The following is a 26,928-nucleotide window of genomic DNA, read 5'->3' on the forward strand; positions in this document are numbered from 1 at the left end:
TAAACAAAGATATGATTTTATTTACTTCTAATTAAATAAAAAAATGTGAGTCATAAACAAAATAAGCTATTTTTTTCACAAATCAATAAAAAATATATTTTAACAAAATAAAAATATAAAAACACAAACAAATATGATCAGTTACGATTTCCTGGCGTAGCTACAAATGGAAAAATCTTTCGTATCATTGGGACGAATACCATCATGAGTTTCAAAATAGTCAGTTTTCATCGTTTTGGTTTCCATGTTCGACAGTTGGACTCGCCAACCCACCATTTTCTTATATCGTAATAAGAAGATGGTTTCAAGTCAGTTCTGTGCAATAATGCACATAAATCACATTCTTTTTGACTGCTAAGTACCACAGAATAGTTCTTTTTCCATCGGAAATAACTGCTGTAGAGCTTAAAATCTTTGCCAACACCAGACAAGAAGAATGCCAAATGTTTAGGAGATTTAAAGCTTAAGGCATCTATGTACGAAGCCGGTGGCGCGAACTTGTCGTACTTGGCGCCGCCAAACAGAACAGGTATGATGTTGTATTTCAAAGTTCTAAAGAATTTTTCTGTTATGTAATCTTTGCAGATGGTGTTCTCAAAAGCCAAGAAGAACTTGTACTTGTCGGAGAACTCTTGCAAGCATTTCCCTGTGGATTCGGGTGGACAAATCAAAGTACCACATGTTCCGTAAACATCCACGTCAATGTACTTGCGCAGTTCTTTTACATAAGAATCGCGGCCACCATCTGTAGGACAGTGGCTACTCATCCACACGACAGATTTAGATTTGTTTCTGAATGACCACAGTAAGGTCTGCATGTCGATTTTCCTTGGGTGAGTCTGAAAAAAAAAGAAGAGCTTTAAACCATAATTAGAATAAAACATGGCCATAGTCAAAATACATTAATCCTTAAATGTCTGATTATTTGAAAGAATAATGTAAAATTCCTTTTTTTTTCAATAAATCATGCTAAAAAATGCTTTAAAAATAACATTTCATTATAAATATGATTTACAACTAAGAAAAGTTTTATTTTTTTATTATTTTTTTTTATTACAGCCAGTCACACCGTTACCGATAGAACTAAACCGTATAAACATGATTATTGTGACTGGCTATTACGCTCATTAACTCCAACTTTTTGCATACAAAAACAGTCGCCAACAAAATTTCAAAGAATCTTCAAACTGTTGGTTAAAGGCTAGAAATCTTTTCCATCATTACTTTTAATACTTTTAAACTTGCAGGGTATTGTAATATTGTGTTAAAATTACTATCCATAATGAGTCTGCCTCGAATTTCTTTGCGTTAGACTCATTCTGTTATGCAGTGCTAGACCACATATACATGTACTATCTTGCATCCTTCCCAATCTATAGAAGTATCCACGAAATCTTCCATTTCCTGATATAATTTACACTATCATCGAATGAAATATTCTTTTTATAATTTTAATTTGGTCCACCAATATGACAAATATCTGTATTTTCTCAGTGATTGTATCGAAAAGTAAGCATGATTTTATGTAACTTTTGTCATAAATCCATTTTGTCTTTTTTAATGACAATTAAGTTTGAAACAAATGGCTTTTGTATTAGAAAAGGATAGTTTAAAATTAATGATGACATGAATTCTCCGAAAACGCTATTTAAATATAGAATCCATTTAAATGAACTAGAATTCTATTCAATCTAAAATTAGTATATCAAGGGAAAATAAAAGAAAAAATATTAATTTCTGTGATAAAACGTGACAGCGAAATTTATTTGGATAACAAAAAAATCTATAGTTTCGAGTCCATACACCAAAAAAATGTGCTAGTAACTCGAAAATAATTTCATAAATATAGCTGCACTGAAACTTGAATTCGGAATTTGTCGAATTCGGATGATTTATCAATGATGGATAAGTTTAAACTTATCCTTCTGTTAAAGAAAGCTTGAAGTAAAATTTTTAATAAAAAGGGGGGGGGGATAAATAAAAAAATATTAAAAAAATCATTAAATACATTCCAAAAAATTCTATTTCTAAGTTGAATTTAAACAAAAAAATAATTAACGGTAAATATGAGATATTACAGGCACATGGAAAATTGAAAGATAATTTAGCTATTGACTTACTTTCACAACCATTCCATACTGTACAACAATATCAGAATCTGATCTGTATGTCATAGTCCAATTGAACATATTTCTCATATGTAGCAGTCCAGGAAAATCTGAATAAGGAGGAGATTCTAAACAATAGTATATCCAGCGCTGATGAGGATATCTAACTGGTGGCAAATCAGAAAGCGACATGTCTCTGGCATGGAATATCACTGCATCGCTTTCTTCGAGTTTGGACCTGTCAGTAGTAACCTGACAATTTCGGCAACGGCTGCACTGTTGAAAGCCCTCTTGAGGAAAGTAACCCCAAAAGCCAAAGAAAGGTGTCCAGAGGAGGATAAGTTTAACATCTGTCATACTAGAAGACTGACAGGTGTCAGGGATTGGCGTTGGGGTGGGTCTTTTTTTAACGACACCATATGTGAGCCTTGCTGGACGGTAAGTAGAAGTGGTTGAAGCAGAATTCACATAAATATATTTAGTTTTATCATGGAATGCTGTGTAATGGCGAGAAGCAAGTGGAACTGAACTATTTTTGCTCGTAAGAGAATCAGAATTCTTCGTTCCATTTGTTGATGGAATGATATAACTCGATGTCCAGGACCAGCCTGGAGGCACAATTTTTGCATCTTGTTTTGAGGATGAAAATCGGGGGTTTCTCGATGATTCAGAGGCCACTTTTTCAGTCGTCAAGACATTTGGGACGGTTGAAGTGATTGTAGTCTCACTTTCTAAGTAAAGAGTGAACAATGCGCCAGCTCCAAGAATTGCACACGTAAAGTGCAGGCACACAACCATGCGCCTAGGAAGACGCCTCAAGATCGGAACTTTGTCCATTTTTCTGGAGATGCAGGTAACCCCTGGCCAATGAGGATTTTAATCATCTTTATATTTATTTTTCTTCTGAAAAAGAAAAATAACCAAAATTAAAAATTTTTTTTATTGATCACTGGAAACAATCCAGAAACATTAGAAGTTAAATTAATAATTACTTTTAGAAAATGTTTAACTTCCATATAAAAAAAACAGTTTTATTTATTTCTAGAACAATAAATTTGTCAAAGTATCAACCGAAACTCCTTAAATAATTTTTAAATATTCGGATTGATATGCATCTACGTTCAACTTTCCTAACTCCTGAAATAGAGTCAAGAGTTCGTGGTGACATTTACTTCCGTCTTCCAATTCAGATTCCACTACTATTGGTAATAACATCTCTAGTCACACCTCTCCTAGCGACAAACCTGTACACACAACTAAGTTACTTGTACTCCCTATTCACATACATCTATCTATCTGTACATACAATTCAGCTATTAACAACCTTCAGTCTTTTTTTATTATTAGAGGAAGTAGGAGCTAATTGTAACAATTTTCGGAATAACGTTTATGTTTTAAAAAGTATTCGATATTCCATGATAATAAACATTTATTTTTTAGAGCTTAGTTATTTATTAATTATATGCAACAAAAACATTCAATAATTTGACTAATTTTATCTAAAGAAATATTTTTTCAAAATTAATCGGCTGTTACAACTTGCCCGGTTATGGGGCAAGTTGTAACAACTTACAAGCAAATGATATCAAGTGGTTTACAGTAAAATAAAGAAGAAAAATTTAATCAAACTACATAAACCAAATATTTAAGTTATTAATTAAAAGCTATTTGTGAGTAAAAATGTAATTTATGCTACATTTTTTTTGTATTTTAAAATATAAAAATTGTTTATTTTATGATTTTTTATTCAAAAAAATATATCATTACTCTCAAAATGTGCTAATCATAAAACTGGAATACAATTTGGCTCCATGTTTCTATTGAAGAATGCAATACTAACATTTCCATCCCCGATATAAGAAGAAAATTTTACCGAGTTGATTCAAAAATATTGATCAATTAATTTACAAAATGAATGCTAACAAAGGAAAAGGAAAAAAACATCCACTTGATCCTTGGAATTATAAAAACTGTTCGCAAGAAAAGTCTTTTTTTTTTTAATTTAAAGCACATGGCAGGTAAATAGATCTTTGCAAAATTGAATGAAATATTACTATGACAGAAATACTTCTGCTATATATCATATGATGATTAAGCATATAAAGCAGCTAAACATTATAAACGATATACTAAATACACACACACACACACACACACACACACACACACACACACACACACACACACACACACACACACACACACACACACACACACACACACACACACACACACACACATACACACACAACACACACACATATATATATATATACAATCACATATAATTATTTAGAATATTATTTTTACGAGAAATAAAAGAAAATACTAAAATTGTTATTAGCTAATTTAAAAATAATAAATTTTTTCAGATTCTCAACTTAAAGACATCAATTATATATCACAATTAAACAGACGCTACAAATTTTTAACTTCTAAAATAAAACGACAACCGGAATAAATTAATGCTCGTATGATTAATGTCAAATAAATAGTGAAAACTCAACTGTGGGGTTCTCAAAAGTAAGCTAACGAGAATGTTTTATGATCGATTTTAATAATGAAGAGAATTAAGTATGCGTGTAAGAACTATATCTCTTCCTGAAACTTGTTTGGCCCAAAATTTGGCACCGATCAATAGTTTTGACGTAGGGATCACATACTACATTTCAAACCTCATTAGTAGAATTATTGAGCTATCGCGCTCATAGACGAATAGACAGAGACACACAGACAGATAATAAACCTATGATTGATTTATCAAACATTTGGTACAAATCTCCAGTCTAGGCGATAAAACCCTATGCCATATTTCATCAATATGTTTCATGAGATCATGTTCACATGCATATGGAGGATAGAGATATTTTATTAGGGAAGATTTCATTGAATATTTGACACTGTTTTGGTATAAAGACAACATGTTCAAATGCCCTCTTCGTTTTCATTAAATTTTTGAGTTCGTTTTTCGTTATATCTCATGACAGACAAAATTCGAAAAATGAGTTTATAGGACTGCAAAATGAAAACTAATAAAAATCAAGAAGTAGAAAAATTCATAATTATAATATTTTATATTTTGTTCGAGAGGAAATAACAATAAACAGAGGAATATTTTACGCACCATTTTAAAGCAGAATACAATAAAGCATTTATCATTTGAATTTGATGCTACATGAATCGATACTATCAAATCTAGATGTCACAAAGATCGCCAAATGACATCTTTGTTTTCGTTCCATTTTTGAACTACTATGTCTACAGACAGACAAAAATTCAAAAAATGATTTGTTGGATAGTAGAAGAAAACTAATTAATATCAAGTTGAAAACTAATAATTACAATATTTTATATTTTTTTACGAGAAAATAACATATGGACGATGAGTTGCAGATAATTTAAAGACAGAATACAATAATGCATTTATCATTTCAATTTGACGCTGCATGAATAAATACTGTCACATCTAAATGCCCTATAAATGTGCAAAAGTTATACAAAATTCAAAAATATTAATCAATAAAATTTGATCTCTTACCACCATGCAGCAAAAGCTTGTGCATCATTAAAAGAATACTACAGTAAAAAAACTCTGAAAAGGGCGTAACTCGAGCATCCATACACATGTAAAAGCATCTGTTAATAGCGTGCTGAATAAAATTAATGCAATGAGTCATGTCGTTCTTAGCTGCCACCTGTCATTCATTGTTGATTCAACAATCAAATCAAAAGTATAAACAACTAAAATACATGCCTCGTCATCGTTACAAAATAGCTCTGATATCATCAAAGTGTTTTGTAAATTGATGACAATGGGATATCTTATTGGGAAACTGACACTAAGAAATATCTACAATACAACTAACTCAAATTTTAAACACAGTGAAACAGGTATCAAAACATCAGAGCTCTTATGTAAAGAACGATGCGAAATAAAAAGATTTTCCTATTCATATATTCCTTCTCAAGTGCTAGATAAAAGGAAATGTTTTAATAAACTCTTTTCACAGCAATATGCAAAAAGAGAGGGACAGCTGATTACATGATAATTGATAATCAAAAAATGAAGCTTATTATCAAATTTTGAAATCATTCGAAAGTTATTCATTATGTTGAATGCTAGCACAATGAATTGCAATCTAATTTCTTTCTTACTCCTTGATTTATATTTATATTTTTGAGCACTCATTACTATCGTATCATAATCATCACTAGCATTGATATTCCTAAGAAATTAATAATGTTATAAGTTTAGGTAGATTAAACGTCAAATGATAAGAATTAATTTAATAATACTTTCAGGGGTTGTTTTTGATTAAGCATTTTATTCCATTTTTAATTTCTCGAATACGAAGTATAGAGAAAGTATTATAATCTTAAAAATATTTGAATTCAAAATTTTGAAGAATCTGCACATTTTATACCTCTCTGAGTTCGAAAAACTAGTTTTTTTGGCATTATGCTAGTCCCTCTATTTGTGAATAGTACCTTTTCGAACTAAACAGATGAAATTTGATGCACGGACTTAAGAACTAATTTATAGATTTCTAGCAAACTTTGAAGGAAATCCTATCATAGAAAGTCTATCTGAATGTTTGAATATATGTGAACTCGATAACAGATCAAATTCTGATTGTCGATTCTGATCAAATTTTGAACGAAATGCATCAAAGAGTTGATAGTCTGCCGGTCTATACTTTCGAATGTATTGTAAACACAGTAAATGAAAAACGCAATGGCTTAAAGAAATTCGATATGTCATTGTGTGACTGCAACTGTACTTCCGTGTCAAATTTTGGTTCCAATTGGTCGGTATTCCAAAATACATACTGATGCGGAAGAATCAATAAAAACTCTAGATTTACGCCACATCTGTATTTCTTAAGCATCGTTTGTCAATGATACGCAAGGTTTTCGTGGCCCTCACCCAAACTACAGAATTTTATGCGAGGTTAATTCTATAAATTATTGTAGGATTTGCGATAAAGATTTGGGGATATAACTCCTGCTAGTTATAATATTAGTACAAGGGGTGTTCAAATGAAAACTTTATTCAGAGTATAACCATAGACCTGAGCACAACGATCCCATTGATTAACGAGATGAAGGATTCCTAGTTCCCAGAAATACTGTGGCCGTGACGAGACCCAGTCCTTCACAGCGCCTTTGAGTTCGCCGTCCAAGGTCCGCTACTTGTTGAATTCTTCGAACACAGAAGAACCATTAACTTCGATGTGTACTGTGAGACACTCCGAAGACTACGCAGGTCCATCAAGAACAAAAGACCGTGGCTACTCACGGAGAGTGTGGTTCTGCTTCATGATAGCCCGCGTTCGCACGTCTCCAGGGTCACACATGTGGAACTGGCCAAGTTCAAGTGTGAGCAGCTCGACCATTCGCCCTACAGCCCGGACATGTCGCACTGCGATTTTCATATGTTTGGTCCCCTGAAAAAAAACATCTGAAAGGGAAGTGCTTCAACTCGGAGGGCGAACTCAAGGACGCTGTGAAGGACTGGGCCTCGTCCCGGCCACAGGAATTCTGGGAACAAAGAATTCTTCGGTTCGTTAATCAATGGGATCGTTGTGCTCAGGTCTATGGTGTATAATTTGAATAAAATCTTCATTTATCCCCACAGTGTCGTTTCGTACCTTTTCATTTGAACACCCCTTGTATATTAATTATTTATATATGTATATTCTTTTTAGTAAGTTATGGGTTCATGAAAAATATTAAATATTTTATTGCTTTAACGTTAAATTCTTGGGACATATCTTTCATTGCTAATTAGTAGGCACAGTTTTCACTTTCCACAAGCAGAAACTCGGTGCTATAATTTTTTTGTTTCATTTTGAATTCCGATCTTTTGAGTTTTCTGCCATTATCAAACCCTACTTTCGCACACCCTTGATTGACCAGCGGCATATTATTAGGAATGCGATTACCAAAGGAACCAAATGCGTGTCCTTGGCAAATGGCGAACACCACACGATAACCATTTCATATACATATCTTCATTAGAAGCTGGCTGGGTTGACTAATAATTTGGCGTTGAAAATTATCTAATGTAAACCAATGCCAGTTTGAAAATACCAGTTTACATGAGAGTGGTTAAGAATATGTTAATTACTGAACTATTGGATTGCTCTACGTTGGTTTAATTTTAAATTTATGAGCATGAAAATATTCAGGAGTAGTAAAAGACGCTTTAATTACTGCACTAATGGTATGGACTACGTTGGTTTGATTTAAATAAATGAACATGACAATACTAGAGAGTGGTCAGCAATGAGTTAATTACTGTACAATTGGTATGTATAACATTGGTTTGATTTTAAATTTATAAACATGACAATACTCGGGAGTGGTCAAAATGCGTCAGTTACTGTACTATTGGTATGGAGTACGTTGGTTTGATTTTAAATTTCTGAACACGACAATACGTTCTTCAGAAAAATATTTATCTCTCACCATCTGTTAAGATATTTTGTTAAAAAAATGGAGTTTTAAATCAACAAATTTCGTTGGGTTTCATTAGTACTTCTATAAATGAAGAACATGATTAAAATAAATAAAAAAATATTAATTTATTACATCACTTATTTATTATTTTTTTAATATTTCAAACAACTCTTTTTATGGATAAAAATGCTACGATGAATATGATATGATATCACTTAGCAAACGATATAATCATCTGAATTTTGTAAATTTTAGAAAAGGAAGCAACATCTATATTTTTCGCTGCTAATAATGGATAATTCTCTTTTCTTTGGCCTTTTGAATTAACATGGTTTAACTATTTATATCAGATAGAAAGACTAAAATTTTTCGCACTCAGTTGGAAAAACCCTGCTTTTTCTTCATTGTCCAAAATTTGGAAAATTGAAATCAGCTTATTAAGTGATGATAATTGCATTAAATTATAAGTTAAAAACATTAAAATTAATGTAACTAGAATTCATTAAAAAGAAAGATTATGTTATAAATAAAATAGGTTTCAATTCCTCAATATTTTAATTTAAATAAAAAAATAAATAAAAATAAAATGTATTTTATGAAATGTTTTGATGAATTTCTTTTCATACTTTATCAAGGATTGTCATAATCTTGCAGTGGTTGTACAAAAATAATCAATTAATGAAATCTTACTAATTAACTACTAATATTACAAATTGAAGTCTATTATAATTTCTGGAGAACAAAAAAAAAACGGATAAAAAAGTTTAAATTTAAAATCACAGTTAACTATTCTAAATAAAAAATATTGATTTTCCACAAACGATATCGATATTATTTTTAAAATATAAAAAAACTTATAATTTTTTAAATATGAATAATATTTATTTGGAATGTCTTGTCCATTCAGACTGCTGAACGACGACATTCTCCTAAAATAACTTCACGCTCCCTTAATTTAGCTCCATTAATGCCCTGTTTGGAAGCAACATTATTTTAGCTATTTGGGCTATTTATGGGAACACTATTAGGATTATTTTGGGACGTATTTCGTCATTTATTTCAAAAACCACTTTCCGTTTCCTTTTTACATCCCGAGTTTTTTTTACGTCATGAAAATTCCGGTTGTTAGTATAAAAATAGATACAAAAAAAATTTGTTAATCAATTCTTAAAATAGTAATTTGTGTAAAGTTTTAAGAAGAAAGAAATAAAACAAATTTAAATGGAAGGAAATAAGTAATTATCGCTTCTTGGAAGTTTGAAGGAAGAAAAAAAAATCTCCTACAGGTAAATTTTTAACCTTAAATGATGTGCAATACCTCTTATTGTGCAAGAGAAATGACACACACACACACAAAAAAAGCTATTCGCTTTTTTCTTGAACCATTCACGAGTTGCAAGCACAGAAATTACATTCAATTAAAGATTCACATTTTGTCAATGGTTTTAAATTCTTTTCTTGGCTTTATTTTATTTTTTCACCATTTTTTTTTTAATATTAATTTAAAATAAATACTTCCAGTTTCTTCCATAATGTTAAAATTCTTTAATTTTTCTTTTATCGTGAATCAGTTATTATTATATGATATTATTCTAGGAAAATAAATTTATTTCCAGATTTTTGCTTATGATAGCATTTTTTTTTAACTTAAGAAGACAAAAAGGAAGTTATGCATGAGGAATTCTGATTTTTTTCGCTGAAATCTGTAATTGCATAGAAAAACAATTAAGTTTACTCGCATTACAATGGATTAAATAAAAATCTTTTGCTTAGATACGTGTACGTAATGACATTTTTAAATCTAATTGAAATCTTAATTAATTTCCTAATTTTAATTCAAAATGTTCTTATTTCCGGATCCATTTCCCATTTTTTTTAAAATTTAATTATTTCTAACACACGATTAACAAATAAGTGAGAGTAAATAACACTTACGCATACCTTTCAATGATACCTAAAATTCCCTTGCCTAAATCAATACGCGGGCAAGAAACCCCTATCGAAATCTTATAGTAAAATCACTGAAGGAAAAAATTTCGGTCACTTTCACTCTTATAACGCGATGTAAATTGACACATCTCTTATTGTCTTTTCTCTGTATATAGTATCACTCCCATGGTGAAATAAATCAAAGTTAAAATTTCAAAAGTTTCTCCTTTTCGGTCATGAATCTGGAAAATTATGTTTACATGTATTTCAAGCTTTGAAGAAATTTTTGTAGAATTACTTCTTTTTCAGAAAATGATATATTTCTACAACTAATAAAAGCGATTTGTGAGCATGCGTGTGTGTTTCTGATTTTTGCCGTTCTACAATGCAGACTATTGAATCTGGTGTAACCAAATTTGTTAAAAATTTTAGAGAACAGGAATGAAAACATCGGAATGATTCATTTTATAATTTCAATTATAATTTATATTAATTAAAACCAAAGAGAAATTTCTGCATCTTTTTCTGCAATAATTTATGGAAATTTTATAGTCAAAAATTACTTTTATATAAAATTAAAGAAAATATCTTTCTAATAATTTTTTTAATTTAATTCTTTCTTTAATTTTAAAAAGTTTTTAAAACACTTTAAACAAAATACATTTAATTGTTAAATGAAAATAGAAAAAGTTTCAGCGTTTTATCATATCTTTATAATGTATGATTTTTCTTTCAAAATAATAATACAAAATTTTCTTCGGATTGTATAAGTATTATTTTTTTTGTTATAATAATAATATAAATATTATTTCAATTGTATAAATATTATTTTTTGATAAGATATAAGATATTTTGTCTATAATTTGCCAAAAAAAGTAAAAAATTAGTTTTTGAATTTAATTTCTTTAAATGAAATAAAATGCGTTTCATTTTCATTACTTTAACATTTTTTTAATTCAATTATTTCTTTTCTCCAAGACTTATGATGAGAAAGTATGAAATTTTTGTTAAATAGATTTTTGATTTGTTTTTAAAAGATCTGTTTTGCAATTAGTTTTGGTGATTAACTTTTCAACTGAGATCATAAAAACGCCTTTCAATCTTCTGAAAGGTTTCTTTAGAAATTAAGTTCCTCATTTTTTATTTTATAATTAACTCAAGCATTTTGTAATTAGCTAAAAATGTGTAATTCTATTAACCTAAATGGAAATTATCCATATAATATGTATAAAAAAACAGGCTTCATTAAATCTCAGTGTTTTGGGTAGCCATTCCGTCTAACGATCTTTACTAATATAATGAAAGAATTTTAATCATAAGTTTCATTAAATATAAAAAGAACCTTCAGTACAATTTTTTTATTCGAAAATATCTATTTCAAATATTAATAAATATCCGAGGCTTTTTTTAAAAATATTTCCTCATTTGTAATTAATGTTTAAAGTTTACCAAAAATTAAATTGCAAATATTAAAGTTAATTGATATAACTAAATTAAAACTACTCTAATGATGGGAAAGTTCTTCATCGAAGATGGGTAATATAAAATAAAACAATTAAATGTCAATGTCTTCTGCGTAAAATTTAATTTTACTATCCACAATTCGATTTTCAGTAGGATTTATACAAAAACGAAATTTTTGAAAAACCGATTTTCGAATTCAATATTTCCAAAAAACCAGTTTTAGCCGGTTTTCGAATTTTTGTCAAAAAAAATAGAATAGGAAAAAAAACTTTATTTAATTTATATAAAATAACAAACATAAAAAATATCAATATCAAATTCAATATATATATATATATATATATAAACAAGGATAACATATACATATTACTTACGCAAAATAACGAAAACTCAAACAAAATTTTAAATAATATTTTTATTATTTTCACTAATTTTAATTTCTTCTAAGAAAATAGGATTTTAAAAAACTTTAAATATTCACTGAAAGGTGGTTAAATCTTGTTCATATTTTGGACACTATATTGCCTGAAATTGAAAAGACTCGTTCAATAACTACTGAGCTTGGTTTCATGGCATCAAATAACAAATCTAAGCTTTTTTTTCTTTTATTCGTTGCCTCAAATAATGAAAATTCAGCTTTCAATGTCTTTGGATTTGTCTTTTCCTTCAGGTCTTCAAGAAACTTATGAATTGATTTTTCCATGGCTTCTTATATAAAAAAAAAAAAGCATTATTCTGATGAGTAGTTTCTTCGGTTTGCTCTTCATCAGAATCGGTTTCCACATAAGAATTTGGAAATATTCTAGACACTATCTTTCCAGATAACTTAATAATTTCGGTTTTTGAAGCTAAAGAAAGTACACTAGATTTCTTCGCAGAACAAGAAATGTTTTGTGGATTTTGCAAACATAGCAAAAGAATTGCTACTTCTACTTGCCTTCTTTCTTGAATTCGTTCTTCTAAAGCATATAACAATTTCAAACTTATTTCAGTGTTTAAATTATTTAGTTCATTTAACAGAAATTCAAATATACCTTCATTTGTTAATAAATTGGCATCTCGTTGCCCTAAGCCTTCAGCTGCAACACAAACAGGTCTCATCCGATAAAATTCAATATTTTTTTCGAAGAAGAAGATGAATATCTAGGCTTTCAGGAAAACCGGTTTTCTTAATTTAAAAACCGGTTTTCAAATGGGACAAATTTTCTTTAAAAAACCGGTTTTTTAAAATCAAGTTTGAAAAACCGTCAAACCCTCATTTTTAGCAAGACAAATTGTTTAAGAACGAAAGTTGCAACCAATATAATAAAAAATTTCCAAACTTCTTTTAGTGATATGGCAATCTCTTATGTTGGTAAGTAGAGGTCAAAAAGTGAACAAAGAAATGGAAATTTGTTTTCTACCTTCACAAAAGCCAAAGAAATCTTTCTATTTCCTACACGCGATTGTCGAATGAAAACACTTAAATCCTTTTCGTCCGATTACAGACCACTGTACGAAGGGTTAAAGAAACTGTAAATGTAGAAGTTAGAGCTTTATAAAGAATAATCTAACCTCATAAAAATAGTAAGCATATTTCAATAATGTTAAAAACATTAAATTTTATTAATTAAAATTGTTTTATCTCTTGAAAACTTGATAAAACAAGTTAAACAAACTCTTGAGTTTTATGCTAAATCTTTCGTTTAATACTGCGTTGAATAAATGCATTTTAAAATTAAAGAATTTTTACAATAAGATCAGTTTAAAAAAATTCTATAATAACGAAACGCAAACTTCCTCAGATGTCTGTTTTTATAAAGCAATTTATTTATATATTAGTTCATCATTTGATAACGCTGGAGCAGTTGAATAACACAAAACCCTTTCAGAGCTATAAATACTTTACGTCAACTTCCGCTTCCGAAAACAGTACTTGAAAAAACAAATGATGATTTAATGCTTACACTTTTTCTGTTATAAAATGCATAGCCAGTTTTTAACTTAGGAATGTGAATTGCAAAATATTAAACAATTTAGATTTATTTTGATAAGCTTTTCATTATTATTCATATTTTATTATGTACTGTTAAGAATTTAACAATTTAATTTATGCCTGTATTTCCGCCTAAAATTTCTCATAAATCACATTTTCAAATTTCCGATCTTAATTCTTAAGAATGGGTTTAAAATTTTGAATTTATGAAATTTGATTGATCTTGATTGACTAATTGATTATATTTTGTATTCTTAAAATATTATCTATAAAATTAACTTATAATTCTCATTTATATAATTTTTATCGACTTTCATAGTAAGATTCTTGAGAAAGGATTTCAACTTGGTATATTTCTAATTGAATTTCATTAATTTTAGTCGACTAAATCGATTAAATATTGTATTGAATATTTAATTCACATAGTTCAGTCAGCGTTTTTCTCTCACATAGTTTTTTTTCGAGTTTCATAAAACGTCTCTTGAGAATTTATTTCTAATTTTATGTCGATCTTGTTGCAATTTTAAAAGCTTTACATTTTATATATGTTTCATTTAACATTTTATCCATAACATAGACTTGTTTATTTTTTATTTTAATACACGGATTTAAAATTAATTAAATTATTAATATTTAAATAAGAAAATACATTTTATCCCGAACACACTTTTATTTATATTTTATGCTTAAGACATGGATTTAGAATTATTAATAATTAAATTAGTAAGTACATTTTATGTCTAACATATTTTCGTTTCTTTTTAATACATAGATTTGGATTTAACTTAAAAACTAAGATTTTAAAAGAAAAGAAATGATAATATTTAAAAAATGAATCATGGCACAATGAAGATTTAAAATGCTTGTAAATAAAAAGAATATACTATGTCTTATGTTCACATATTTAATTTTTACTGCCTGAGCAAAAAGAATTAAGATTTCGCAAATCTACGTTAACGAATGTTTTAAACAGTATAAAAATATTTATCTGTATAAATAAAAATAAAACAGTCATTAACATAGAGTTCTGTATAAAAATTAAAATTTGAGAATATATTTCCCTTTAATTTTACTCGCAAACACTATAAAGCATAAAGACTGTTTCCTGATAATTAACTAATTGGATAATTCTTTATTAATCAAAACCTACATTTCTACATATATAAAAGATAATTTTAATTTTAATCCTTTGTAATGAATGGAAATTTTATAGACATTTTAAATAATTTTATTTATTTAAATTCGAATTGCGGGACTCAGTAATTCAATAAATTTCATAGTATTCTTTGCAAATTAGAAATATCATACGGAAAATTTAGCTTTCGGAGATTTAAAAAATTTTTAATATTGTCTGTAATTTTTTGAGAAGTTGTATTATCAAAATTTATTTTTTAATCATATTATCATCTTTAAAAAATTGCAGACAATATGAGAATATTATGCTTTGTAATATATTATTTAAGTATTTTTTCATCATTATATTACATACATTTAAAAAACTGAGAATTATATATGTAAGGTACTATTTTGTTAAGTATTTTTTTTACTCTCTCGCAGATGATGTTTGCAATATTTAATCATCAACTAATTTGATAAAAATATAACTATAACTTTTATTAGGTTTAAAAAATTTCAACTTTTCAATTCAAATTATGAAATATTTAGAAGATTTTAGAGAGAGCGTATAATGATAGTTTAAATAGTTAAATAGTTAGGGCTTTTTTATGAAAGAGATTAGGATGAGAAAGGAAAACATCGAATATATCAGCTAGTCACGACGAGAACTAAACTATTCATCTAAAATATGAGTTTCATGAAAACGATTCTGAAACATAATGTCTATTTATTTTTCTAAAATTTGTTTATCAACAGCTTGAAAAAAAAAAAATTCTTTTTTGAAAAAATAAATATGAAATAATCATTGGAATTAATCTTTGAACGCATCATTGGTATTTATATTCCACAGATATCAAATACTAAAATGCATTTACCAAAAGTTAATACTTTAATTTAGCTAATTTTAATCATTACTTTTGGTTTTCAGGTATGGCAGCAATTTTTAGAAACATTATCTTCAGATAATATTTATAAAGTTTAATTGCCGTTAGCATCAAAAGCGACTAAAAGAATTTTTAAATTAATGGAATTGTTAAAAATTGGACCTTATAGTAAGAATAGAATACTAATCGAACCTCCTCCACCCATTTTCTTGTAAAGTATTCACAAAATCATCATCAAATAAATTTAATAAAAATATTCTTTTAAAACACACTTTTATTAGTGTACTAAAATTCAAAAATTATTTACTCTTACTCATTTTTAACACTTAAGTTTTTTAATGTATATTCATCATTACAAGTTTTATGCAAAGCTAAACTCAAAATTTATATTTATTCAAAAGCATAGGATGCCATTTGTATGGAATCAAATTTTTTTACATTAATCACTTCACTAATAAGTAAGTTCTGAAAATATTAAAATAGTCATATTGTCATCGTTAACATACAAATGAAGAAAATTTCAAAATTCTAGCATATCAGAAAATGATTGCAAAATTTACCACAAAATTACGTGTTTACAAACACAAAACTAGTTAAATAAATTTAAATATAATAATAATAAGTCCAGATTTATCATAAGTGTGATGCTAATAAATAAGATTTTTTAAAAATGCATGTATAATATTGCAGAAATAATTTTCAACGCAACACTAATATTTTTTAAAAATTAAAGTACATATTCAAAAACATCTAATTATAAAAATATGCTTTCAAAAATAATTATATTACTTTGCATTTTATCATAAAATAATATTAAAATTAATTATAATAATAAGGTTTCAAAATCAATATATAAATTTCTTATGTACTAAAAACTTATTGCTGATTTATAGTTATAAAGCGTCAGTATTTTAAAATTATTTTAGGATGAATAAAAACTGAAGATATATCTTTTAGAAAATATTTTCTTTACTTTTAAAAATAAAAAATCTTCTTACCCATTTAAATTTTCCGAACGAAAACTTTTCGTTCTTTTCAAAACTGGCATGCAAGGCATCCGATTTTAGAATGAATATCTTTATTTCATTTAACACAGCTATTCTGAAGATGATTGTAGATTGTTTTTGAATTTGTTCCTGGTCATAAAACTACATTCGGTATTCTAAAGCGATTCTATAAATAACTTAATTTTCAGCATTTAATATCCTTAGTAAAAAAATATCGTTAAAAAGTCTTACAGTATGAATAATATATGACGTAATTATCGTTTTAATTATCCATAAAGATAGATATAATTTATTCGAACTGATTTCGATAAAAATTGTTTGTGGAGAAGATGAATTTTGAAATGTTACGAAGACTTTGAATCCAAAAGTGTAAGAAAACAAACCGTCTTTTTAAAACACAAACTTATTGAAAACGATTTCAGAAAAGTAAGTCGTTGTTTATCAAAACTTCAGAAAAATAATTCACCTTTTTTTAAAAAATAAATTAATTAACCAGTTTAAAATCTTCCTGCGATATCATAATGCATATGTTCTTCTAATCGTGAAAATCGCATGTCGCATAGCAACGCGGAAACAGAAGAAATGTGTTCATATACGAATCTAGGTTGAATTAAAGCGACAAGTCATTCAAAATAACGATTTGATAGTTGCTTAATTGTCACAGAATAATAAATTTTGAATCTTGTCTTCGAAATTAGCCATACTATATTTATAAAAAAATTCTAATTTTGAATTTCCGTGAATATGATAAATATTATGTGTCTCGATACAAATTGTTTGAAATAACAATGTTAAATATTAAAATGTTATTAAACATTCAAAACTGAAGGAATCTAATCTAATAAAATTTTCATTTGATATTATAATACAAATGTTCTTTCTATCGTGAAATTCGTACATGAATACGGAAATAGGAAAATAACAATTTGAATATGATGTTCGTTGCAATCACTACTACTAATAAAAATGAATGTGTATGTGTAAATTAGTTATGTCTGGTCTGGATAAGATACTTACCTAGAGCTATTAAATTTGGCTAATCGAGAATGTGACATTCTTAAAATTTCAATTAGCATTTTAGTAAGATTTCTTGAGAATAAATTTCGTTCAAAATTTACATTATAGAACCTGCAACAACAGGAGAAACCCTAATTCTCTCTTTCTCAAATTTTTATTGCTTCGTGGCCAATTCTGCCAACTACTTTTTTTAACTATAATTTTCTGCCAACTACTAAAGTTTGACTGATTGTCTGAATGCAGTGAAGCCAGATACTTACTGTCCTCATTTGGGAAGGTTGATAACAGCTTATTTCATTTTTCAAACGATTCTTTCACACACAAAGCTAGTACGGCACCAAAAATAAGAACGTGTGCAGTTATAGTTACATTCATTGGTGTGATAATTATTTGAGAAAAGAAAAAGTTGAAACATTCACGAGGTATAAAAGGTACAGAGAAATTTAAAAGTTCAAAGAAATTAAAAATATATTGGCAAATGAACTCAAAGTAAAGATATGCTTCTTACACAGAAAGAATATAAATGGAGCAATAATTTATTTCTCACGAAACTATAAATTATTTATAGCATAATGTATAGTTGAAATCATCAACTGCTTCGGTTGGAATGATAGATTGCATACGAAAAGATAATGGCTTGGAAAATAGATCTAAAATTGACACTGTGCATACACGATTTAAGAGACCATTTGTCTTATGAGAGATTATAGTTTCTCTTAAATTAACCATAGAGATTTTTAGACAGATAAATATAGAGAACCAGATCTATTTACTATTTCTTTATTAACCTTTTGGCAACTAAACATAGGATGAGAAATAAAATTTAATTAAGAAATCATAGTGACATCTGTATACTACAGTCATTAATTTCAACTCGTCTATCGGTTAGTATGTTTTCATCTGTGCTGTGATGACATAACCAACAAACATTAGAAATCGGAATGTTTAATTTTCTAGAATATCCTATAAAATATGCAACGGATTCTGAATGTGAATCGGTAAAGCTCTTTTAGTACACGCAGAGCCGGATTAAGTCTTGCGGGATCCCTAAATGAATGCAATTTTTACCATTTCCAATTTCCAAAACCAGGCACTTACATTCATTTCTATATATAATTCTTCTAAAAACGAAAACAATATCAAACAGAAATAACCCAGGTGACCTACAAAAGAGTACAGTGCCTCGTTTACAAAAATAAGTAAATTTGAAAAGTGCTTTTAAATTAAAGTGATACATAAATTGCAAAGTTCTTTGAACGTAATATAAATTCTCTAACACAAAATTTGTCAGGGCTGTTGCCATCTGAACAAGTAAACAAACTGAAAAATAAAACAGAATAAATTTGGACCATACTGATTTGCAAGAGAATATGAAAGTAGAAAACACTTTTACAGACCTTAAGAATAATGTTCTGAAATTTAAGAGACATTCAGTTCTTTATTTGGATACGATCGAATGTATAGCCCTTGTAAATCAAATGAAAGTGCGACTTTAAATTATCTGTAAATGTCACAAATCACCTCGAGTCTTCATGTGTTCTCAAAAAAGTTATGAAGCCAATAAGTAGTTCCCTATTTTGCTAATTTGATTGTATGGCCCCAAATATAAAAAAAAGTAGAAATTGATTTCATTGTTTAAAGTTGCTTTTGTGTCTGTGTAATTTTTTAAGATCTATAATGACTTTTTTCTGTATTAATATATTTCTGATTTTCTATGAATACATTTAAAATAAAATAAAGAATAAATCAAATTAAAAATCAGCTTATTGAACTAGTTTATCACAATGACTTCATCACACAACCCAAAGAAAATTGCAGAAATTTAATTGCATTTAACCTAATGAGGCGTAAAACTTCCGATTGGTCATATAGGACAAAATTATCATATTGCGTATTTGCTTTTTCATTTTTGCTATAGCAACTCAAAACACAACAAAGGAAACAGAATATAGGAATCGCTTGCGTTTAAAGCATTCAACAATAATTGATCATTATTCGATATTTGTTTTGTTTTCATACGAGTTTATGTTTATGAGCCAACATTGAAGTTAGTTGTGTCACGAAAGGAAGGAAATATTAAGTTAATCGAATAAACAACGATTTATAAAAAACGGAATGGCACAGAATTTTTTTTATTTTTAAGTAGAAATTTTTGTAAGATATAAAGCCATATGGATTACCGATATTGTAATAAGTTAGGAAGACACATATAGTTGCAAAGGGACAATTTCATCAAAACACATTTTAATTTATTATGAAAAAAACTTTAGATTCGATCGTTATCGAAAAAAAATGTATTGTTGAATTATTCAAATATATACGCCACCACCAAACGATCACCAGAATGACTTTCATTTTGAAAACGATAATGTTCAAAGCAAACTAAAAAAAGTCGTTTTCCGATTATAATTTGGACATTAGTCTGAAAGTCGAAGAATATTTTTGTTTTATTTTGCCAGTTTTATTTTTCAAACGATTATTTTCGTTTATATTGCCAGTTTTATTTTTCAAAAATATTCCAATTTATTCGAATTATGTGCATTTCTGAATGAAAAATACAGAATTCAAATTAGTTCTTTCATGATACCGATAAGTTAAAAAGAAGTCTATTTTCGCAATCAAAGCCATAAAGAATGATATTTTGATGAACGGAATAAAAAAAGAATGAAATGATGCTTTTTAAATTCTGGTTTTAATATTTTTATCGAACTCATCAGAAAATGATTATTACACTTCAACGAAGCAACTGTAATAGAAAAAACGTTTTCTAGAAGTTTCAATAACCCATATTATCAGGTGGCAATAAGAAATAGAAAATATGCGAATGTACAGTGGCTCAAAAAATTGAGAGTACACGTTACTTTTACTTGATAAATCCGACTTTCAATATAAATAACACATTACCGGGAAGTGCAAACATGTTTTTATTTGTACACATAACAAATGGTTTAATTTAGAGTAAAAATAAAGAAAAATCGACGAAAAATTTCTGAACTGAAAAATTTCAGAAGCATTTTAAATAAACAAATGCAGAATTTTGTTTCAAAAAATTGAGAATACACCAATGAAATTTTTGTAGTATCTCGCATATAAAGACCGTGTCAGTATTTAGTTGCAAATCTTTTGGCTTTTATAATGGCCTCTAAACGTCGTAGTACCGATTCGACCCATTTTTGGTGGTATCTGAAGACATTTTATCCCATTCTTCTGGCAACACTTCTTTTAATTGGGTTTTGTTTCTAATTTTGGGTTTTTGAATCACTTTTTCAAGTATGGCCCACGAATATTCAATGGCATTGATGTCAAGGTACTATGGTGGTGTGTGTAACTGCTGTTTAAAATGAAAAATGCACCATATTTTGACTTTACGTGCATTCTGTTTGAGGTCGTTGTCCAACTGGAAAATGAAATTTCCATCTAAACCCAAATATTTAGCACTTTCCTTTAGATTGCTGCTAAGTATATCCAAGTAAACCCTATCGTTTATAATGCCAAATATAAAAATTAAATTTCCTACCCCGGATGAAGCCATACAAACTCAAATCATGACGGAGTCACCATCATGTTTAACTGTAGTATGTAATTTTTTTTGGATCCAAAGCAGTATTAGGCTTTCTCCATACAGAACGATGACTGTCAATGCCAAAAATGTTGAGTTTTCTTCCATTACTAAATATAGCTTTCTTCCCAAGGGTTATTGGTCTTCAGTTGATGAGTTTTTGCAAACTTCAAATGCTTTTTCTGAATTTGCAAGCTGATGAACGGTTTCTCTCTAACAATGCGACTTTTATATCCAGCTTGTCTAATGGCATTTCGCACAATTTCAGCACTTACACTTCTATTTATGATTTGAAAAGTTTCTCCAACAAGTTGGATTAACCATATGGTCGCAGCAATCTAAAGGAAAGTGTGAAATGTGGGTTTAGATGCAAATTCCATTTTACAGTAGGACAACGACCTCAAACAGAATGCAAGTAACGTCAAAATATGGTGCATTTTTCATTTTAAACAGCAGTTACACACACCACCATAGTACCTTGACATCAATGCCATTGAATATTCGTGGGCCATAATCGAAAAAGTGATTCAAAAACCCAAAATTAGAAACAAAACCCAATTAAAACAAGTGTTGCCAGAAGAATGGGGTAAAATGTCTTCAGATACCACAAAAAATTGGCCGAATCGGTACCATGATGTTTAGAGGCCATTATAAGAGCCAAAAGACATGCAACTTAATAATGACATTTTGTTTCTATGCGTGATATTGCAAAAATTTCATTGGTGTATTCTCAATTTATTGAGGCAAAATTCTGCGCATGTTTATTTAGAATGCTTCTAAAACTTTTCAATTTAGAAGTTTTTTTGTTGATTTTTCCTTATTTTTGCTCTAAATTAAACCATTTGTTATGTGTAAAAATAAAAACATGTTTGCACTTCCCGGTAATGTGTTATTTATAATGAAAGTCGGATTTATCAAGTAAATATAAGGTATACTCTCAGTTTTTTTGAGCCACTGTAAGTGGGTAACAAATAAAAAATTGTAACTATATATAAAGATTTTTTTAAAAAAAAACCCTTTAACAAAATATGCAAAAAAAAGAAGGGTGGGGGCAAAATTAACAAAATGAATTTATTACCAAAAATATATAACCGTATTTATTTTTCGACATGATCACTACGAACATTTAAGCATTTGTCTTAGCAGTGGATAAGTTTTAAAATTCTCTATTCGAAGAATGTTGATGACAGTGAAGTGAGATGTGCTTTAGTATTCCTTTGAAGTTGTTTACTAGGCTGGAAGTTCTTTGAGTTTTCTTTTAAGAAAAGAATATACAGCAAGAATGTCTAAACATTCACTTCGAAAGTCACAATTTTCACATATTATTTGGTCAGCTCGTTGCCTGGAATTTCAGTACCTTCTGTTTCTTCTGAGCAACTTACATACTCTACAGCATTGGTTACCCAAGCATCAGTAGCGCTTTTTACTGATAACGTAATATCAACAAATAATTGAAGGATAGATGTTTCGTAAGAATATTATCTAGTTAAAACAAATAATTTTAAAGATTATACAAAATTATTTAAGACATTTATTATTGACAAAATATATAACTAAAATAATTGTTTTAAAAAAATCACACACCACGATTTTTTTGATCAAATAAATTAACATTGATTGTTATACAGTGTCTCACAAAAGCGATGGGACACTTGTGCTTTACAAAAGGAAACTGTAATAATATAAATTAAAAAAACATGTACAAATTTTTTGTGAGTGTGTTTCATACTTAAATTTAGTAACAATTATTACATAACATACATTTTGTCAAAATATTAAAATATTAATTTAATAAAAATACAATTGTTTAGAACGGATAAAAAAATAGCTCACATAAGTGATGGGACACCATTAGATATGCAAAAAAATTCGTCTGAAATAAGCAATAAAAATATTTTTGGTGGTTTTATTTTTACTCAAAAGCAATTGGCAATAATTTATAAAATCGTCTGCAGTATTTCTCTCCAGTTTGTTTTGGAATTTTTGTGTTTTTTAGCTCTGTTCAGCCATGAATGCTAAACGAAAAGAAACTTCGCCTGAAATTCGAAAATTAGTTATTAATTTGCATATTGAACGTTTTAAATCTATCAGAAAAACTGCTGAAACAGTTAACTTGAGTCATTCAACAGTTTTCAATATCATTAAACGATATAAAAAGAATCGTATTATTCAGGATAAAAGAAGACCTGGCCGACCATCAAAGCTATCCAATGGAATAAAGTGAATTATCGTTCGAAATATTAAAAAAAATCCAAGGAAGAGTGCTCCTAAAGTTGCTGCTGATTTACCGGCATTATATGGAATAATTGTTAATCCTGAGACTATTAGAAGGGTAATTCGATATGCTGGATATCACGGTAGAGTAGCCAGGAAAAAATTCTTCGTAAGAGAAAAGAATAGAAAACTCAGACTAGTTTCTTAAAATCCAACATAAATAAGAATTCTGATTACTGGAATAAAGTTATATTTGCTGATGAGAGTAAATTTAATATATTTGGTTCTGACGGTAGATTCTTGGTGTGGAGAAAACCCAGGGAAGAATTTCGCAAACAGAACTTGGTGAAAACAGTAAAACATGGTGGAGGAGGAGTTATGGTATGGGGGTATATGTTGTCCGCTGGAGTTGGTAATCTTGTTTTTATTGACAGTATAATGGATGAGTACAAGTATATTGACATTTTAAAGCAAAATTTGAAATCTTCAGCACGAAAATTGAACCTTCATAACGATTTTAAATTCTACCAGGGCAATGACCCCAAGCACACTGCTTTGAACATTAGACTCTGGCTGCTGTATAACTGTCCTGAAATAATAAAAAGCACCACCACAATCTCCAGACTTAAATACCATAGAGAATATTTGGCAAAAATTGGAATCAAGAATTCGCAAACGCACCATTTCTTCAAAACAACAATTAAAATCGGTGCTTCAAGAAGAATGGGGTAAAATCACTCCAGAAATCACAAAAAAATGAGTCGAATCCATCCCAAGAAGATTAAATCATGTTTTAAAAGTGAAAGAAAATCCAACAAAATATTAAAACCTTTTAAAAAGTAAAATTTTTTGGATAAATATTTGATGGAAAAGTAAGTGTCCCATCACTTATGTGAGCCATTTTTTGCTCCGTTCTAAACAATTGTATTTTTATAAAATTAATATTTTAATATTTTGACAAAATGTATGTTATGTAATAATTGTTACTAACTTTAAATATGAAAGACACCCAAAAAATTTTTGTACATGTTTTTTTAACTTATTTTATTACAGTTTCCTTTTGTAAAGCACAAGTGTCCCATCACTTTTGTGAGACACTGTATGTTAATGTTCGTATTTTATACGTTATACATTTTATTTTTGTTTCATTAAATAGTAAGGACTTTTGTTTAAACTACAATTGCTCAGTTTAACATCATAACAAACTCCCATATTCATTTATGTGATGAGGAGCCGCTCCAGAGTTTTTGTATTCATGCTGCAACACTAGATTCTATGGGGTTTTTTTGTTTTGTCTTTTCTCCTAACCACACTAAAAATACTTTCTCTATCCGCATTGCTGTGAGCAAAAATTCGGGAAAAGGGATTTTCAGCACATTTTGTAATTCTTTATATATATATATATATATATATATATATATATATATATATATATATATATATATATATATATATATATATATATATATATATATATATATATATATATATATATATATATATATATATATGTAATGGTATCTCTTAATCTACTTTGAATTCTAATTAATTTTCAAATTTTTTATCTTAATTTAATCAATATTAACTTAAAAGGAATTATGTGACCATATAATATTAATTTAAATAAATATAATAGCATTATGTAAAAATTCAAAGTACTTTTAATTAAACACAATGGCAACGTGCAAAGTTAAAAAATACTAAATGGGATCTATCCAATTCATTTTATTATTGTTAAATAAAAGAAAATCAAAAGAAGAAAAAAAATGCGAACATTTTATTGAATTAAGCATTCACACTAAGTATATTAAGTATATACAATATTACAGTAATAAAATTTTTTTGGAATTTTCCTGATCTTAAATTATAATGCTAAATTCGCAGTGACATTTTACAGTAAATATAAACATTCTCATGAATTTTAAATCGAATTTAAAGTATGTGATTACGTTCAGATGGATTTTTTGAAAAACATTTGAAACTAGTTATATTTTAGAATATTTGCATATTTGTATGATGTATTGATGTATGATGTATTGATGATGTACTGATGTATTTTGAAATCAAAATACATCAGTTTAGTGGCAAATGTTTTTAAAAATTTGAGAAAAAAGACCTGTTTTTGGCTCCAAAGAGGTGTAAAGCAAAAATCTTCTAGTTTAGAGATTTATCAACTGATTTGCTTAAAATGTTGCAGATAGCTTAACAAATATATTATCTAGTTTCTGAACTAAAAAAAAAGGAATGCTGTATTCTAATCCATTCTTTAAATATTTAGGTTCAAAGGATAAATAAAACGAAATGTTCATTTTTTTTTCACGTTGTGAAACACTAAAACAACTAAAAATATTCCTAAATCAATAGATCATTTATTTTCTAATTCAGGAACTGCAGAACCTATTAACAAATTACTATATCAAATTTGCACAAAAATAATATGCATTAGAATTTAATTTATGAGGTTTTTCGTTAGAAAATTTATATCAAAGATTAGAATGTGAGAAAATAGCATCTAAAAATGCAAGATAACATTAAAATGTATGTAAACTCAAATAAAAAAAAAATCAGTGTAACTTCGCCAAAAATTGCACTTGGAAACAAATTCTAACGATTTTATAAAGAAATCGGTTCAAACATTAAAAATATTAAATATTTTTTTTCTCCTAATTTCATAAAAAAAATCGACTTTTTAATATAATAATCTACCTTAAAACCAAATCAAACATGAAAAGTAGAAAAAAAGTCCATATTTTTGATTCAGAAAATTTCTTATACATACGTAGACTGTGATGTCAACATGAGACACAAATGAGGATAGCTGACCCTCTCGGAAATGAAGGCATGCACTTCATCATTTGGTGATAGATAACTTGATACATTTCTAATATACATATCTTTTTAATATACATATCATTTCTAAGTACATATCTTCCATCTTATAAGCAAATAGCATTTCCATTTCACAAGCAGTATTTGTGTTTATATTGTTATCATTACAAAAAAAGCATTTAGCTTTTACTGCTATTGTGTAATTGGAATTATATTTGACAGGCATGAGCGTTACTGATAAGGATTTTTAGATTTCTTTTAGATGTTTAAGCGTGTGAAAATTCATTGATATCCCTAGTTCTTTTACGTTTAGAACAGATTTCAGAATCCACAGTGTATCAATCCCGCCATTTTGAATGAGATT

The 26,928-nt window shown here is 28.2% G+C and overlaps 1 protein-coding gene across 4 annotated transcripts in view; it reads right to left on the reverse strand.

Annotated features, from left to right (window-relative positions):
* The window catches only part of LOC129971364 (alpha-(1,3)-fucosyltransferase C-like), a 71,590-nt gene continuing 44,662 nt past the window's right edge, over nucleotides 1-26,928 (reverse strand). For 3 of the 4 annotated variants that reach the window (XM_056085060.1, XM_056085063.1, XM_056085062.1), the window contains exons 2-3: nucleotides 2,121-3,011; nucleotides 1-839 (exon numbers count right to left, since the gene is read on the reverse strand). In XM_056085060.1, coding sequence (XP_055941035.1) covers nucleotides 228-839; nucleotides 2,121-2,945 — 1,437 coding nt within the window. In that variant the 5' untranslated portion in view covers nucleotides 2,946-3,011 and the 3' untranslated portion in view covers nucleotides 1-227. Of the gene's footprint in view, nucleotides 840-2,120; nucleotides 3,012-5,646; nucleotides 5,785-26,928 lie in introns of those variants that run through there. The other variant, XM_056085061.1, reaches the window with a different exon arrangement.

This window comes from Argiope bruennichi, chromosome 6 (genome assembly GCF_947563725.1).
Source record: "Argiope bruennichi chromosome 6, qqArgBrue1.1, whole genome shotgun sequence".
Taxonomy (NCBI): Eukaryota; Metazoa; Arthropoda; class Arachnida; order Araneae; family Araneidae; genus Argiope; species Argiope bruennichi.